The sequence below is a fragment of the Terrapene carolina genome, unplaced genomic scaffold (genome assembly GCF_002925995.2).
Source record: "Terrapene carolina triunguis isolate 2854851 unplaced genomic scaffold, T_m_triunguis-2.0 Scaffold746, whole genome shotgun sequence".
Lineage (NCBI taxonomy): Eukaryota > Metazoa > Chordata > Testudines > Emydidae > Terrapene > Terrapene triunguis.
The window spans coordinates 810,315-827,811 of NW_020665097.1; the positions used below are offsets into that span (position 1 = coordinate 810,315).

General features: G+C 43.9%; 1 protein-coding gene across 3 annotated transcripts in view; it reads right to left on the reverse strand.

Annotated features, from left to right (window-relative positions):
* The window catches only part of AKAP8L (A-kinase anchoring protein 8 like), a 40,179-nt gene that overhangs the window by 22,222 nt on the left and 460 nt on the right, over positions 1-17,497 (reverse strand). The window contains exons 2-3 of one of the 3 annotated variants that reach the window (XM_026660267.1): positions 2,849-2,881; positions 243-300 (exon numbers count right to left, since the gene is read on the reverse strand). In XM_026660267.1, the coding sequence (XP_026516052.1) occupies positions 243-300; positions 2,849-2,881 (91 nt within the window). Of the gene's footprint in view, positions 1-71; positions 301-2,848; positions 2,882-17,497 lie in introns of all 3 variants that reach the window. The other 2 variants (XM_026660265.1, XM_026660266.1) reach the window with 2 other exon arrangements.

The window sequence follows — 17,497 nt, forward strand, 5'->3', positions numbered from 1 at the left end:
TAGCGGTTCCCTTAGGAAAAGACACTAACCTGTCTGGTACTGAATCTTTTCATCTTGATCTCTAGACTCACCTGTCTCCACCTGAGCCATAATGTCCTCCTTGCATTGTGTCCGTTTCTAGATGAGACACCATATCTAAGCGCTGGTTCATTTTTGCTATAACAGCATCGGCGCCAGTGGAAGTGTTAGGGTCTGTGTCTGAATTAGGCATTTCCCAAGAGTTTGAAGTGGCCATACCATACCCATAATTGCCAGAGTTATCTTGACCGTATCCATATCCATAACTATATCCCTCGTATCCTGAAATGAGAAAGTGTCATTGAGAATTCCAGTCAAGCAGCTGAGTGAACATTTCTATCCAAGTTTAGACACAGAAGTCCCAAGAGTGCCCCTTCCCCACAGAATGTGGTGGTTTTAATTTACATTTAACCCATTTTTCCCTTACAAGACACCTGCCAAGGTGTGTTAGTGTATCCGACATCAGGACTTGAAGGTCAAAACACACATGGAAGAAACTTCACACCAAATCCCAGCAATATAGTAACAGTCTACAATCTGCCCCAACTAACATTTAACCCTCAATTTTCATTCTTGCTCTCACTCATGGACAGGGCAGGCTGCAGTGTAGCCTACACAAAGCCTTCCATGACAATCCATTTGCCTGATAAAAAACAGATTCCAGAGAGAACATGGTCCAGTCACCCTCAGAAAGAACAGCTAGTGTGGCATGGACATTTAGGCATGTGTAAAGAGTGTAGGTTGTGTGAGAAGAAATTACAAGATAACGTATTTAAAGACAAGCCTAGTTTAGTTGAAAGTGGGCTTGTCTCTCTGTCAGTTTGACATGAAGTTGTGCTGTATCCATACCCAGTTATGTTCTGACTTCATAGCATAAAATTCATACCTCTAAGGTAGGCAGTCAGTTCACATTATAATTGCAGTTATTTGTTCGAATTAGATGACATCATTGTGCCTGGGGTCTATTCTTCTAGAGACACACAAGAATTCGTGCAATTCTAAAAATGGAACAATAACCCCCCACTAACTTTAACCAGCATAAATATCACTCATGTCACTTCTGTTCCCTCTCCTGCCCACACGTAAATGAGAGAAATGGCCCCCTCAGTTTTATGTTATCTCAGGGGTGATGGAGAACAGCTTCCTCAAATGCAGCCCACGGCATGCTACTTACAAAGCACATAGGGACAGAAAACTGACTAAAATGGCATCAGTGTTCTATGCTGTTTTCCCCCTTTTAACTTACATTTTAGGTTTGCTCAGTTCACCCATCAGCATGTCCTACTGCCAACTCTGTAGTTCTGGGATTCTTAGTATCATGCAAATTAAAGCAGAGATTTGCTAATCTGAATTTATGGGTCAAAAAGCTATTGTGAACAAATTGTGATTTAGTAAGTGAAACAAACAGTACCACAAGATGTACTTTGTTCTAATGTCTTTTTTAGTTTAAGAATATTTAATAGCATTAGGAGGTAGCATGAGCTAGTGGACAGAGCACTTACCTAGGAGTCAGGATACCTCTATTCCTGACATGCCACTGACCTAGAATGTCTTTGGGGACATAGGTGCCGACTCCGTGGGTGCTCCGGGGCTGGAGCACCCATGGGGAAAAACTGGTGGATGCTCTGCACCCACCGGCAGCTCCCTGCCCCGCCCCAGCTCGCCTCCACCTCCTCCCCTGAGTGCACCGCAACCCCGCTTCTCCTCCCAGCGCATGCCACCACGAAACAGCTGTGGAAGGCGGGGGGAGAAGAGTGGGAACGTGGTTCACTCAGGGGAGGAGACAGGGAAGAGACGGGGCCAGGGTGGAGGAGGGGGTCGAGCACCCACTGGCGCCAGGAGAAGTTGACGCCTATGTTTGGGGAAGTCATCTCTCTTACCTTCCCTCTGTCTTGTCCCTTTAAACTGTAAATTCTTCAGGACACAGACTATATCACAATATACCTGTTCAGTGCCTAGCATAACAGGACCCTGATCTTAGATGGGGACCCTAAGTGATACTATAAACACAAGTAGTAAAACAATGACAAGCTCATCTTACTGCACATTTTGCCAAAACAACTAGTTGATTGAACAATGGGGGGGGGGGCGAAATCATGAATATTTTCTGGTTTTTACAAAAGTAAGTTTTCCAGCTAGCTCTGAAGATGGTGAAAAGGTCATAAAATCCATTGTAGAACACTGACTACAGTTTAAACTACCAGTCAGTGATACAAAAAACACACTATACTGCTCTGCTAGTCAGTCTTTGCGGAGTGGAGAGAGAGGTTTCCTTGTGCTAATTAAAGCGTGCAGATTAGTGAGATTCTACCACACAGCTGGGCATCACACTCTAGTCTGAACACAGTGAGCATGGCCTCTGGAAAAGACAAGTATTTATAAAGGGAGGCTTGTTTCAAGTTTGGGTCTAAATGCAGACGCACTGCCATTTTTCGTGTCTTTCTGGCACAAGAACTAGAAATTCAGTCTTCTAGCATGCTATGGCAGCACTTTAATGTTCAGTGCCATTTCACAGAGAGGTGATACCAGACAGAAAGACTGAAGGAAAACAGATAGTGGATACAAACTGTGCTGACTTCTGGGAACAGAAATATCTGGTTTTGTTGATGCACAAGGCAGAATAGTAAAGACTGTCACAGTTATACGGGCTCTGCAACGCGGACCGAAATAGAGTTGCATGTGACCTAAGAGGATATTATTCAGGAATGGGGGGGGGGGGGGGGGAGAACCAGGTTTGAGCTGTGAAAACCTTCAGTTTTATAATCATTTTGCTGACTGATTACATCATGAAAAGATGTCATTTAATGTATTAAGATTTTACTATACTTGCCTCTGTTTGTCCCAGAGTTCCAGTTGCCATAACCTAGAAAAAGACCAAAAGGTGGTCAAAACCCAAATTATATGGCAGGGGTCGGCAACCTTTCAGAAGTGGTGTGCCGAGTCTTTAGTTATTCACTCTCATTTAAGGTTTCGCGTGCCAGTAATACCTTTTAAAAATGTTAAAGTGTCTCTTTCTATAAGTCTATAATATATAACTAAACTATTGTTGTATGTAAAGTAAATAAGGTTTTTAAAATGTTTAAGAAGCTTAATTTAAAATTAAATTAAAATGCAGAGCCCCCCGGACTAGTGGCCAGGACCCGGGCAGTGAGTGTGCCACTGAAAATCAGATCACGTGCCGTCTTTGGCACACGTGCCAGAGGTTGCCTACCCCTGTTATATGGTACGCTCTAGCTAGAACAGCTGGCATGAAGGAGAATCTATGCTATCTAAGATCTGATCATCAAATGCACCCAAATAAGCCTATCACAGTGGATACCCCTAAAAAGAGATCCGAGCTTGACAAACCTATATTACTCTGGAGGAATTCTGCACCACTGAGCATACAGAATTCATGTCCTCCGCAGATAAGGATGAGGAAGCAAAGGGAAGTCACAAGAGCAGTCATGTGCCCCTCCCCAGCAGCACAGGCGTGTGGTATCCTCTTCTGGCTGGAAGAGGATACCCCTTCACTCCCCCCTCCCCCACAGAAGCGTGGCATAGGGGGCTGTGTGGTGTCACATTCCACTGCCCATTTCTGCAAGTGCAGAGCTGCCTGGATGATGGAGAGTGCCCCTCCCGCTAGCTGACTCCGCCTCCTGGGTCCTGGTGCCAGTCATACCCCTCTTCTATGCGTGCTGGGAGACATCTTGTTTTCCATACAATGGTGAGTGTCACTGGTGGGTCATGGCAAGGGTGGCAGCAGGGGAGGGAGAGGGACAGGAGTGGGCAGGGGGAATGGGATGTAGGAGTGAGGGAAGTGAGATAGGAGCAGGGGACAGCGGGGAGAGGAAGAGGCAGTGAAGAAAGGGATGGGATAGGGAAGAGAAGCGGATGGGGGAGGGATCCTGGTGCTGGTGGCGGCAGCAGCAGCTGGGGCTCCCCATTAAGCAAGTCCATCGAACCTTCACCCCGACAAACCCCATATCTGGACCCTCACTGAGTCCCAACCAGTTGCATCCAGACCCCCACCCAGCAAGCCCCACTCCCAGATCCCCTCACTAAATCCCATCTTTCCCCACCTGGACCCCCCTGCAGAGTCCCATTGTCCCTGCATCTGGAACCTCCCTTGGGCATCCAAATCCTCCACTGAGCTTTCCGCACTCAGAGTGCCCCCCACAAAACCCTCTTACCCCACATCTGGATTCCCCTACACTAAGCCCGCCACAGTTGGACCCTGCTGGGCTGAGCCTGCCTGCCCACAACTGGTGCGCCTGGTGCAGAGCTCAAGGATGTTACAGCAGAAAGGCCGGGCCTGCTGCAGAATCCCTATTCCATGGGTGATCTCCCACCTCTGTGCAGCCAGTGGTCTGTGCTCACCACTGCTATGCTGGAGCCTCCACATTTACTTATTAACAAATAAAATTTGCAGAATTTTAAAATATTGTGTGCAGAAATTTTCTTGGCGCAGAATTCCTTAGGAGTACCATATCAACAACAAGTAGGAAACATGCTCTAGAGAAGTGTCCTTACTCATCAGTTTCTGTACAATGTTATTTTAATTCAAGCTTAAGTTTCTAGCACTTGTGACTGCAAAGATAGCCTTCCAACTGGGAACTGGTGAGTTTTGTCTTTCAAGATCTACAGAAAGATGCAGCTTGGAACAAAGGCTGTTATTTGCCCAAGTCCTAGATCACAGCATCATCTTGGACTAGAAGGGAAGGAATCACTCACTAGCAACTTGCTTTGCATCTGGTCATCCAGTCTTAGGGATGAGATATGCTCTCCACTGCCTGTGCCCTCACTAGGGGCTGGTTTACAGTACAAAATTATTTGTCACTTACTGGACATAAGGAGGAAGGGTAGTGTAGATACCAGTCTAACAAGTGATACTGGTGGTAGAGTGTCTGTGCCTAATTGGGTAAAGAATGTGAGCGAAGCCAAACATCAAAAATTAAGATGTTTGTACATTAATGCAAGGAGCCTAGGTAACAAAATGGAGGAACTAGAGCTATTGGTGCAGGAACTGAAACCAGATATTATAGGGATAACAGAAACATGGTGGAATAGTAGTCATGACTAGAGTACAGGTATTGAAGGGTATGTGCTGTTTAGGAAAGACAGAAATAAAGGCAAAGGTGGTGGAGTAGCACTGTATATCAATGATGAGGTAGACTGTAAAGAAATAAGAAGGGATGGAATGGATAAGACACAGTATGTCTGGGCAAAAATCACATTGGGGAAGAAAGCTACTAGAGCCTCCCCTGGGATAGTGCTTGGGGTGTGCTATAGACCACCGGGATCTGATCTGGATATGGATAGAGACCTCTAATGTTTTTAATGAAGTAAATACTAATGGGAATTGTGTGATCATGGGAGACTTAAATTCCCAGATACTGATTGGAGGAAAAGTGCTAGTAATAATAATAGGGCTCAGATTTTCCTGGATGTGATAGCTGATGGATTCCTTCACCAAATAGTTGCTGAACCAACAAGAGGGGATGCAATTTTAGATTTGGTGAGTAGCGAGGACCTCATAGAAGAAATGGTTGTAGGGGACAACCTTGGTTTGAGCGATCATGAGCTAGTTCAGTTCAAACTAAATGGAAGGATGAACAAAAATAGATCTGGGACTAGGGTTTTTGATTTCAAAAGGGCTAACTTTAAAAAATTAAGGAAATTAGTTAGGAAAGTGGATTGGACTGAAAAACCTGTGGATCTAAAGGCAGAGGAGGCTTGGAATTACTTCAAGTCAAAGTTGCAGAAACTATCAGAAGCCTGCATCCCAAGAAAGGGGAAAAAATTCATAGGCAAGAGTTGTAGACCAAGCATCTCAGAGAGATGATTAAGAAAAAGCAAAAAGCCTACAAGGAGTGGAAGATGGGAGGGATCAGCAAGGAACGCTACCTTATTGAGGTCAGAACATGTAGGGATAAAGTGAGAAAGGCCAAAAGCCATATAGAGTTGGACCTTGCAAAGGGAATTAAAATCAATAGTAAAAGGTTCTATAGCCATATAAATAAGAAGAAAACAAAGAAAGAAGAAGAAAAGGGACCGCTATACACGGAGGATGGAGTGGAGGTTAAGGATAATCTAGACATGGCCCAATATCTAAACAAATACTTTGCCTCAGTCTTTAATGAGGAGCTTAGGGATAATGGTAGGATGACAAATGGGAATGAGGATATGGAGGTAGATATTACCACATCCGAGGTAGAAGCCAAACTCGAACATCTTAAGGGACTAAATCGGGGGGCCCAGATAATCTTCATCCAAGAATATTAAAAGAACTGGCACATGAAATTGCTAGCCCATTAGCAAGAATTTTTAATGAATCAGTAAACTCAGGAGTTGTACCGTATGACTGGAGAATTGCTAACAGTTCCTATTTTTAAGAAAGGGAAAAAAAGTGACCCAGGTAACTACAGGCCTGTTAGTTTGGACATCTGTAGTATGCAAGGTCTTGGAAAAAATTTTGAAGGAGAAAGGAGTTAAGGACATTGAGGTCAATGGTAATTGGGACAAAATACAACATGGTTTTACAAAAGGTAGATCGTGCCAAACCAACCTGATCGCCTTCTTTGAGAAGGTAACAGATTTTTTAGACAAAGGAAATGCAGTGGATCTAATTTGCCTCGATTTCAGTAAGTCATTTGATATGGTTCCACATAGGGAATTATTAGCTAAATTGGAAAAGATGGGGATCAATATGAAAATTGAAAGGTGGATAAGGAACTGGTTAAAGGGGAGACTACAACGGGTCATACTGAAAGGTGAACTGTCAGGCTGGAGGGAGGTTACTAGTAGAGTTCCTTAGGGATCGGTTTTGGGACCAATTTTTTTATTACTGACCTTGGCACAAAAAGTGGGAATGTGCTAATAAAGTTTGTGGATGACACAAAGCTGGGAGGTATTGCCAATACAGAGAAGGACCTGAATATCATACAGGAAGATCTGGATGACCTTGTAAACTGGAGTAATAGTAACATGATGAAATTTAATAGTGAAAAGTGCAAGATCATGCATTTAGGGATTAATAACAAGATTTTTTGTTATAAACTGGGGACGCATCAGTTGGAAGTAACAGAGGAGAAGGAGCTCGGAGTATTGGTTGATCACAGGATGACTATGAGCCGTCAATGTGATATAGCCATGAAAAAAGCTAATGTGGTCTTGGGATGCATCAGGCGAGGTATATCCAGTAGAGATAAGAAAGTGCTAGTACCGTTACACAAGGCACTGGTGATACCTCATCTGGAATAGTGTGTGCAGTTCTGGTCTCTCAAGTTTAAGAAGGATGAATTCAAATTGGAACAGGTACAGAGAAGGGCTACTAGGATGATTCGAGGAATGGAAACGCTATCTTATGAAAGGAGACTCAAAGAGCTTGGCTTGTTTAGCCTAACCAAAAGAAGTCTGAGGGGATTGCTCTCTATATAAATATATCAGAGGGATAAATACCAGGGAGGGAGAGGAATTATTTAAGCTCAGTACCAATGTGGACACAAGAACAAATGGATATAAACTGGCCATCAGGGAGTTTAGACTTGAAATTAGACGAAAGTTTCTAACCATCAGAGGAGTGAAGTACTGGAACAACTTTCCAAGGGGAGCAGTGGGGGCAAAAGACATATCTGGCTTCAAGACTAAGCTTGACAAGTTTATGGAGGGGATGGTATGATGGGATAGCCTAATTTTGGCAATTAATTGATCTTTGACTGTTAGCAGTAAATATGCCCAATGGCCTGTGATGGGATGTTAGATGGGGTGGAATCTGAGTTACTACAGAGAATTCTTTTCTGGGTGTCTGGCTGGTGAGTCTTGCCCACGTGCTCAGGGTTTAGCTGATCGCCATATTTGGGTTCGGGAAGGAATTTTCCTCCAGGGCAGATTGGCAGAGGCCCTGGGGTTTTTTTCACCTTCCCCTGCAGCGTGGGGCACAGGTCACTTGCTGGAGGATTCTCTGCACCTTGAAGTCTTTAAACCATGATTTGAGGACTTCAATAGCTCAGACATAGGTTAGGGGTTTGTTATAGGAGTGGGTGGGAGAGATTCTGTGGCCTGCGTTGTGCAGGTCAGACTAGACGATCATAATGGTCCCTTCTGACCTTAAAGTCTATGATAGGTGCCATCATACCAGTGCAGAACATGGATTAGCTGCAATGATAACCATGGCCAAAACAGTCAACACCACTTGATTTTAACCAGAGTTTCTGAACCCCAACTGCAAAATCCCTAGTACACAGGAATAGGTTCTGCAAGATTCAATAGGTGGGAATCCCCCTATGTGGGCTCCCAAATTCCTATCCAGACCCAGTGTAGTCCTACTCTGGATCTGCTACAAAGAGTGTCTGTTTCAGAGAAGGGAGCAGGACTTGTCACCAAAAAAAGTTGTGAACTGCCTCTATCTTAAATCATAAAATCATAGATTAGGATTGGAAGAGACCTCAGGAGTTCATCTAGTCCAACCCCCTGCTCAAAGCAGGACCAACACCAACTAAATCATCCCAGCCAGGGCTTTGGCAAGCTGGGCCTTAAAAACCTCCACCATCTCCCTAGGTAACCCATTCCAGAGCTTCACCACCCTCCTCGTGAAATAGTGTTTCCTACTATCCAACCTAGACCTCCCCCACTGCAACTTGAGACCATTGCTCCTTGTTCTGTCATCTGCCACCACGGAGAACAGCTGAGCTCCAGCCTCTTTGGAACCCCTCTTCACGTAGTTGAAGGCTGCTATCAAATCCCCCCACTCTTCTCTTCTGCAGAAGAAACAAGACCAGTTCCCTCAGCCTCTCCTCGTAAGTCATGTGCCCCAGCCCCCTGATCATTTTCGTTGCCCTCCGCTGGACTCTCTCCAATTTGTCCACATCCTTTCTGTAGTGGGGACCCCAAAACTGGACACAATACTCCAGATGTGGCCTTACCAGAGGGGAATAATCCTTTCAAATGAACGAATAGAGGGGAATAATCACTTCCCTCGATCTGCTGGCAATGCTCATACTAATGCAGCCCAATATGCCGTTAGCCTTCTTGGCAACAAGGTACACTGCTGACTCGTATCGAACTCTCATCCACTGTAATCCCCACATCCTTTTCTGCAGAACTGCTGCTTACCCAGTCGGTCCTCAGCCTGTAGCAGTGCATGGGATTCTTCCATCCAAAGTGCAGGACTCTGCACTTGTCCTTGTTGAACCTCATCAGATTTCTTTTGGTCCAACCCTCCAATTTGTCTAGGTCACTCAGGTCCCTATCCCTACCCTCAGAACTTGCTGAGGGTGCAATCCATCCCATTATCCAGATCATTAATAAAGATGGTTAGGGGTTTGGAACAGCTTCCATTTGAGGAGAGATTAATAAGACTGGCACTTTTCAGCTCGGAAAAGAGACGGCTAAGGGAAGATATGATTGAGGTCTATAAAATCATGACTGGTGTAGAGAAAATAGATAAGTGTTGTTTACTACTTCTCATAACACATTAATAGTCAGCAGGTTTAAAACAAATAAAAGGAAGTATTTCTTCACACAATGTACAGTCAGCCTGTGGAACTCTTGCCAGAGGATGTTGTGAAGGCCAAGACCATAACAGGGTTCAAAAAAGAACTAGATAAATTCATGGAGGATAGGTCCAACAATGGCTATTAGCCAGGATGGGCAGGAATGGTGTCCCTAGCCTCTGTTTGCCAAAAGCTGGGAATGAGCAACAGGGGGTGGATCACTTGATTACCTGTTCTGTTCATTCACTCTGGGGCACCTGGCACTGGCCACTGTTGAACGACAGAATACTAGGCTAGATGGACCTTTGGTCTGAACCATTAGGGCCATTCTTATGCTGAACAAAACCGGCCCCAGGACCGACCCCTGGGGCACTCTGCTTGATATTGCTGCCAACTAGATACTGAGCTGTTGATCACTACCCGTTGAGCCCGACAATCTAGCCAGCTTTCTTTCCACCTTATAGTCCATTCATCCAAGCCACACTTTAACTTGGCGGCAAGAATACTGTGGGAGACCATACCAAAAGCTTTGCTAAAGTCAAGGTATATCACATCCACTGCTTTCCCCATATCCACAGAGCCAGTTATCTCTTCATAGTAGGCAATCAGGTTGGTCAGGCATGACTTGCCCTTGGTGAATCCATGTTGACTGTTCCTATTGAGCTTGATTCTGACCTCAGCGTAAATCTGGAATGACTTGAATGAAGTCAGTTACTTCAGAGTTACACCACCAGTGTAGACGAGATCAGAATGTGGTACATTATGTTTTTGCTTGCAATTCACCTTATCTTGCCTCTTCTTGATGGGAAGAGGAGTTATATGGACGAAGATTTCAGAAAATGTCCATGTCTTTTGTAACTGGAAAAGAAGTGGCAGGGTTAAGCGTTGTTAAAAGTCCCTTGACCCAATGGAACTATATTTGCTTGCATCAGGTCTGAATTTGTCCCTATGTGTCTATCTTCCAATTTATAAGGGTTCCCTCTACCCACCCACTATATTTTTGGCTGCTGTCCATGCTGTATGGGTTTCAACCATTTCTCCTCCTTTTCATGATCATGGCTTATGTTTGTCTTGGTATTTCTTAGACGGTTGCAATTTTCATCGGGTGCTTTATTGGGGGGGGGGGATAATACTCCTGACCCACTTTGCAATTCCAGTTCCTGCAGCTGCCCTGGGAAATCAATAATCTTTGCAATACTCCACTGCAGCTATGCTACGAACAAGAGGCAGTGTTGTTTAGTCGAAAGGGCTGTGATGCTGGTGTGGGGTCTACATCTGGCTCTGGCACTGACTTGCTCTAAGACTCTGAGCAAGTCATTTTATCTCTGTTGCCCTTATAGCCCTTTGTCTTGTCCAAAGTATAGGTTCTTTAGAGCAGGGACAGTCTCTCACTCACTGTTTGTACAATGTCTAGCACTATGGAGCCCTGATCTGAGCCTCTAGATGGTATTGCAATATAAATAATAACTAACAACAGAATTCATTTCACGAATGACCCGAAGACTCAAGATCATTTCAAATGAATCTGCCAGTTCCTCCATTCCCAGTGCACTGAGGGTTGGAAAAGAACTCAGCTTCTTTGTCATATTCATTTTGCCCTCCTAACCATTGACCCAAACATTGCCTCCTCTAATGTGGCTGCGGGGGAAGTTCCACCCATCACAAGCATAGCCTAGCACTCTCTCGGGGGTCATAAAAACAAGTATACTTGCTTTTCATTTGAGAGGAGCTCACGTATGAGATTCACTGGACTTGATTTGGGAAAACCCTGCATGATAAAGTCCCCTTTCTCCCTCCCACCCTCTCCTGAAAAATGAGGAAAAAAGGCTGAAACTGACTTTTTGTAGATTCATTTTACTTCTGTTAGAGCTTCACTTGGAATAAACCAAATAAATAAAAGACATTGAAAACAAAACAACAAACCCCGAAGCCTTTCTTTTAGTGTCACTGTTTCCACATAGAAGAGTAAAGCAAAGAGGTTTCCAAATCCAGACTTATTAAAATAAGCTATTTCCTCTCTACAAGAGGTTGGCAGGATGAGGAGCAAGGTTTGAAGTTTTATTTCTCATCAGATTTCACTTGTTGAGCACATGCCCCAAGTAAAATGGCCTGAAAAGAAGAAGAAAAATAAATAGAGGCAATCAAGAAAGGGAAATATCCCTTTGGTATGTGTGGCAGAGAATCAAGGACAGCAACTCAGGCATACAAGGTGCTTCCAGGGGGTCCTTTCACCCCCTTGTCATATTTCTGATGGTTGAGCAGAAACAGGGTTACTAGATAGCAACTGTGAAAAAACGGGAAAGGGGGTGGGGGGTAATAGGCGCCTATATAAGAAAAAAGTCCCAAAAAATGGGACTGTCCCTTAAAAACAGGACATCTGGTCATCCTAAGCAGAAACCTAGTCTCAGCTGCATGCATATTTGGGTTACATGAACGCAATTAACACTTCCTGCCACTGATCCGCTGCTTCTAAACTCTCCATCTTCCTCTCCTCCCTCAGGTCGGCCCATCCCATGTGTTTCCATGTCTGGTAGCTGAAAATGGGGTCTTGTTGTTCCAGATTCACCTCCCCGGGATTATTCTTGCATCTCACAGCTCAACAAGAGATGACATCTCAGGTATGCTGGAAACCTCAGGAATCTGAGCAGCCCACCTTCTGAGAGCTAACTGCTCCTTATAGTCTTATCCTGGATGACAGAAACCCTGATCCAACTGCACTTAAAGTACAAGAGAGGACTACCAAAGACTTCCAGAGGAGCAGAATTAGGTCCACAGAGAGTACTATGATCAGGACACTAGACGGAATCCATTCCAAGAGGGCACCAACATCCATTACTGGATACTCTCTTTATTCCATTGCATGAAAAGAATGGGATTTCTCAGCCTGGGAATTCTGCCCCATTGTGAGGCAAGCAATTTCTTTTCATTCAGAAGCTATCATGGACAAGTTCTAGATAGGGATTCAGCATGTTTCAGTCTCTATATTCATTCAATACCAGGTTTCCACTGCCAGATCTCAACCACAGTCTGGATGGACAGCTGGGGTAAAAAGGGGATTCAAGTACATGATTGTTGTGACGATCCATTGCAGCACTTTGAGATCTGTGCATGGAAAGGGTTACCTAAGCCTTTAGAGAAGGAAAGGGAAGAATAAGTTATCCTATTGGAACTCCTTGGGCAATTTAAGTAAGAAAAATTAAATTAGCTAAATTGGAATTTAGCCAACATACTACAGTTAATCCCCTTTCCTCGGCAAAAAGTACAGCAACATTTAAATGACCACAAACGATCAAGGCCTTGGTTTTAAGTCTTCTCCAAAAGGCGTGTATATTATCTAAATATTATGTATATTATATACACCTTCAATATTAGGCCTCTCCATGCTGTTTTCAATATGAAGAAACTACCCCACCTAGAAGGACAGAGCAAAACTCATCCACTATTTCCTTTCTACCATGGGTTTCTTCCCTGGGCTCCAACCAATAGACCTCTGCCCTCATATGTCAGTAACTCCTTCCAAGAAGCAATTCAGTTCTTCTGGCTACTCATTTTGAGCTCATGCCTAGCCACCTTTTGCTTTGCACTGATGGCTGGGCTGAGACCAACAGCATTCATCATGTGTTCCAAATTAAAACATAGGCTCTTTGTAGGAACCTGTTATAGCAAAGCAAATGAGTGCACATGTTCTCTTAGGGTATGTCTGCACTCAGGGTCCCAGAGCCCAGGCTCCAGCCCAAGCCTGGACATCTACATTACAATTTTATAGCCCTTGCAGCCTGAACCCTGCAAGCCTATGTCAGCTGACAGGCCCGCCGCAGGTGTTTTATTACAGTGTAGACATATCCTAAGAGCTACTAGTCTCCTGGCTCTTTTTTTTGGAGCTTTAGTCTGTCTCTATTATGAAGCCGAGTACATTTTCGAAGGCTCTCTCATTTGGGAGTAATTATCACATTAGAACAATTCAGGCTTTGGACACCAAACTGAAATGAACCAGGATCTTTTGTAGACCAAAATCACGTCTCATTTGTGAATGACAAGGAATTCCCTCGACATTTAACAATGTATTTTTTTTGTCCCCGGAAGTGTTGAGAATTTAAAAATATTAATATATTAAAAAGCCTGGAGAGTACCCCATGCCAGAATGATCCCTCTATGAGCTATAGTTTGAAATAGATTATCAGTATAAACAATCCGGATATGTGGACTCTCTACTCAGACCCTACGCCACCAGCACCCTCAGCTATCTCCGTGACACCACTGATTTCCTGAGAAAACTACAATGCATTGGTGATCTTCCAGAAAACACCATCCTAGCCACCACGGATGTAGAGGCTCTCTACACAAACATCCCCCACACAGATGGAATACAAGCTGTCAGGAACAGTATCCCTGATGATGCCACAGCACAACTGGTTGCTGAGCTCTGTGACTTTATCCTCATGCACAATTATTTCAAATTTGGTGACAATATACATCTCCAGACCAGTGGCACCGCTATGGGCACCCGCATGGCCCCAAAATATGCCAACATTTTTATGACTGACCTGGAACAACGCTTCCTCAGCTCTCGTCCACTCACGCCCCTTCTCTACCTATGCTACATTGATGGCATCTTCATCATCTGGACCCATGGGAAGGAGACTCTGGAAGAATTCCACCACGATTTCAACAGCATCCATCCCACCATCAACCTCAGTCTGGACCAATCTACACGGGAGGTCCACTTCCTAGATACCATGGTACAAATAAGTGACGGTCACGTTAACACCACCCTATACCGAAAACCCACCAACCGCTATGCTTACCTTCATGCCTCCGGCTTCCATCCCGGACACACCACACGATCCATCTTCTTCTACAGCCAAGCGCTGAGGTACAACTGCATTTGCTCCAACCCCTCAGACCGAGACCAACACCTACAAGATCTTCACCAAGCATTCTCAAAACTACGATACCCACACGAGGAAATAAGGAAACAAATCAACAGAGCCAGACGTGTACCCAGAAGCCTCCTGCTACAAGACAAACCCAAGAAAGAAACCAACAGAACTCCACTGGCCATCACTTACAGTCCTCAGCTAAAACTTCTCCAATGCATCATCAGTGATCTACAACCCATCCTGGACAACGACCCCTTGCTTTCACAGGCCTTGGGAGGCAGGCCAGTCCTCACCCACAGACAACCTGCCAACCTTAAGCATATTCTCACCAGCAACCACACACACCGCACCATAGTAACTCTAACTCAGGAACCAATCCATGCAACAAACCTCGATGCCAACTCTGCCCACATTACACCAGTGACACCATCACAGGACCTAACCAGATCAGCCACAACATCACCGGGTCATTCACCTGCAAATCCACCAATGTAATATACGCCATCATGTGCCATCACTGCTATGTACATCGGCCAAACTGGACAATCCCTACATAAAAAGGATAAATGGACACAAGTCAGATATTAGGAAAGGCAATATACAAAAACCTGTAGGAGAACACTTCAACCTCCCTGGACACACAATAGCAGATTTAAAGGTAGCCATCCTGCAGCAAACAAACTTCAGTACCAGACTTCAAAGAGAAACTGCTGAACTTCAGTTCATTTGCAAATTTGACACCATCAGCTCAGGATTAAACAAAGACTGTGAATGGCTAGCCAATTACAAAAGCAGTTTCTCCTCCCTTGGTGTTCACACCTCAACTGCTAGAAGAGGGCCTCATCCTCCCTGATTGAACTAACCTCGTTATCTCTAGACTGATTCTTGCCTGCATATTTATACCTGCCTCTGGAAATTTCCACTACATGCATCTGATGAAGTGGGTATTCACCCACGAAAGCTTATACTCCAATACGTCTGTTAGTCTATAAGGTGCCACAGGACTCTTCGTCGCTTTTTACAGATCCAGACTAACATAGCTACCCCTCTGATACTTGTCACCACATAAGTGTTTTCTAGGTGAACAATGATAAAAATATATGTATATTGAGTCATTACTATGTTCTATCCCGACCCCTACCTCCTCCTCAATAAGTAATCCTATAATCCATACAAGGGTTAAAACAGATCTCAGATTAATGCTTCAAATTCCACAAAAATGAAAACTGAGAAATCCAGCAATATATTTTTGTTCAAGTTTCGAATCTATTAGTAGTCGAACCATTTACTAGATTCTTGTAAAGTGCAGATTAATTAGCTCTTAATATTTGCAACAGCCTACAAGATTGCAGTCAAGGAGTACATCCTGAAAACCTCTCTCTACCAATATAAAATGCATTCTTGTTTTGAGGAGAGCTACATGCTTCACATCACTTTTACCTTATTTCTACATGGAAGCACAAAAATAAGACTTTCCCTACAAACTGTATAACAGACAAGCAAAAATTCTATAGTTCTTTCCAATATACACCACATCAAAGCTCTTTACCATACTACTTAATAGGGATTCTTAACTTTTATTCACTGATGATCCCCCAAACCAACCACTTCTCCTTCTATAATGCCACATCCCAGAACCTTTTGTGCTGTTTCAGCAATGAAAAGAGTGAGCAGTTTGCTTTTTGCAAGTTCTTTCGCATATGGTGGAGAGGGGAGGGCAGCCAGAGGGACACACACAGAACCCCCAGTTTGAGGGTGGGTTGCAGAGAATAAAATAGAGGGGGATGCGTGGGTGGCATTCAGGGAACTCATGGGAGAGAAAGAGGGATACAATGAGCTGGAGGTGCATGTTATGAGCTTGACATACAGAAGCAACAATTTCTATGATCCTCTAGCTATGTTATGAATGACTGAAATCAGTTTTTACAGTCAATACACGTGAACGCAATCATTTCATATTTAAAAATACATCAAGCAAAAATTCTTATGGAAAATGTTATGAACAAAGTACAACTTTCCCCTACGAGATAGATTCAATAAACCTAATAACTGGAGCAATTTGTATTCAGAAGGTCCTTCAAAACCATAACTAATGGAAACAGTTTTTACGTTAAGCCTTGAGTCTGTAGAAAATGATACCAGTTCCATAACCCTAAGGTTGAGCATCATTGCTATACATGTACAGCACTGAACAGGCTGCCACTTTGGGGAAGAAAGGGAGCAATCCGGTGGCCAGCTATCACAGTGCACAATTGAGGTATGGGTCTTGATAAGCGAGAGATTGTCACCACTGATCAAGGCGAATCCCTTATATTTAGACACAAAAGTGTCAAGCAATGCAGGAGTTACAAACCCAATTATAATATTAATTTGTTCAAATTGCACATATTGTACCGGAAGGTAACATTTTGAACATTCCCAATACAATTGAGTATATAAGGCAAATTTCATAACTAGATTATAGTCTTTTAGCAATACAGTATTACTGAATCTGAGTTCTCTGTTACAGACCCAACATCACTAAGGTTAGTACTTTCCCTGCCTCCCCCCAACCTCTCTCATTTTATTTAATACAAAACATGTAACCCAGCACATAAGGGCAGTTAACTGCAACCACACTGAGGAAGAAAAAAAATCTCAGACCTATAGCAAAAAGCAGCAAAGCTACAAATTCTGGGCTCCCAGCCTAATCCCTGAGACTCTGTACAGGACAACTTCAACTACACAATCTTGAACTACCCTTTCCTTTGTTTCAACAGAGAGTAGGAGAAGCAGGGACTGATGCCCCCTCTCATATGCAGAATCCCATGTGCCTGGTCACCCTGGCTAGGTATAAATCTCAATTTCTCTCTCCCGAGCTCATCAGTTGAAAGATGCAGGGAGAAGGGAAGAATCTGTGCCAGCTTTATCCTGCTTATTGCCCCCACAGCTCATCAGCCAGGGATATTGATGCCAACTTCTTCTCTTTTGCTTATTACATACCCTCCAAAGCCCATGCAATGGTGTGAGGGAGAAAGGAGAGAAGATATCACCATCACCTTCTCCACCCTTTTAATACCCCATTCCTTCAAGCAATGGTGAGTGTATGCGAGGAAGCAGTGTAAATTTCTTCCACCATTGCCAAGA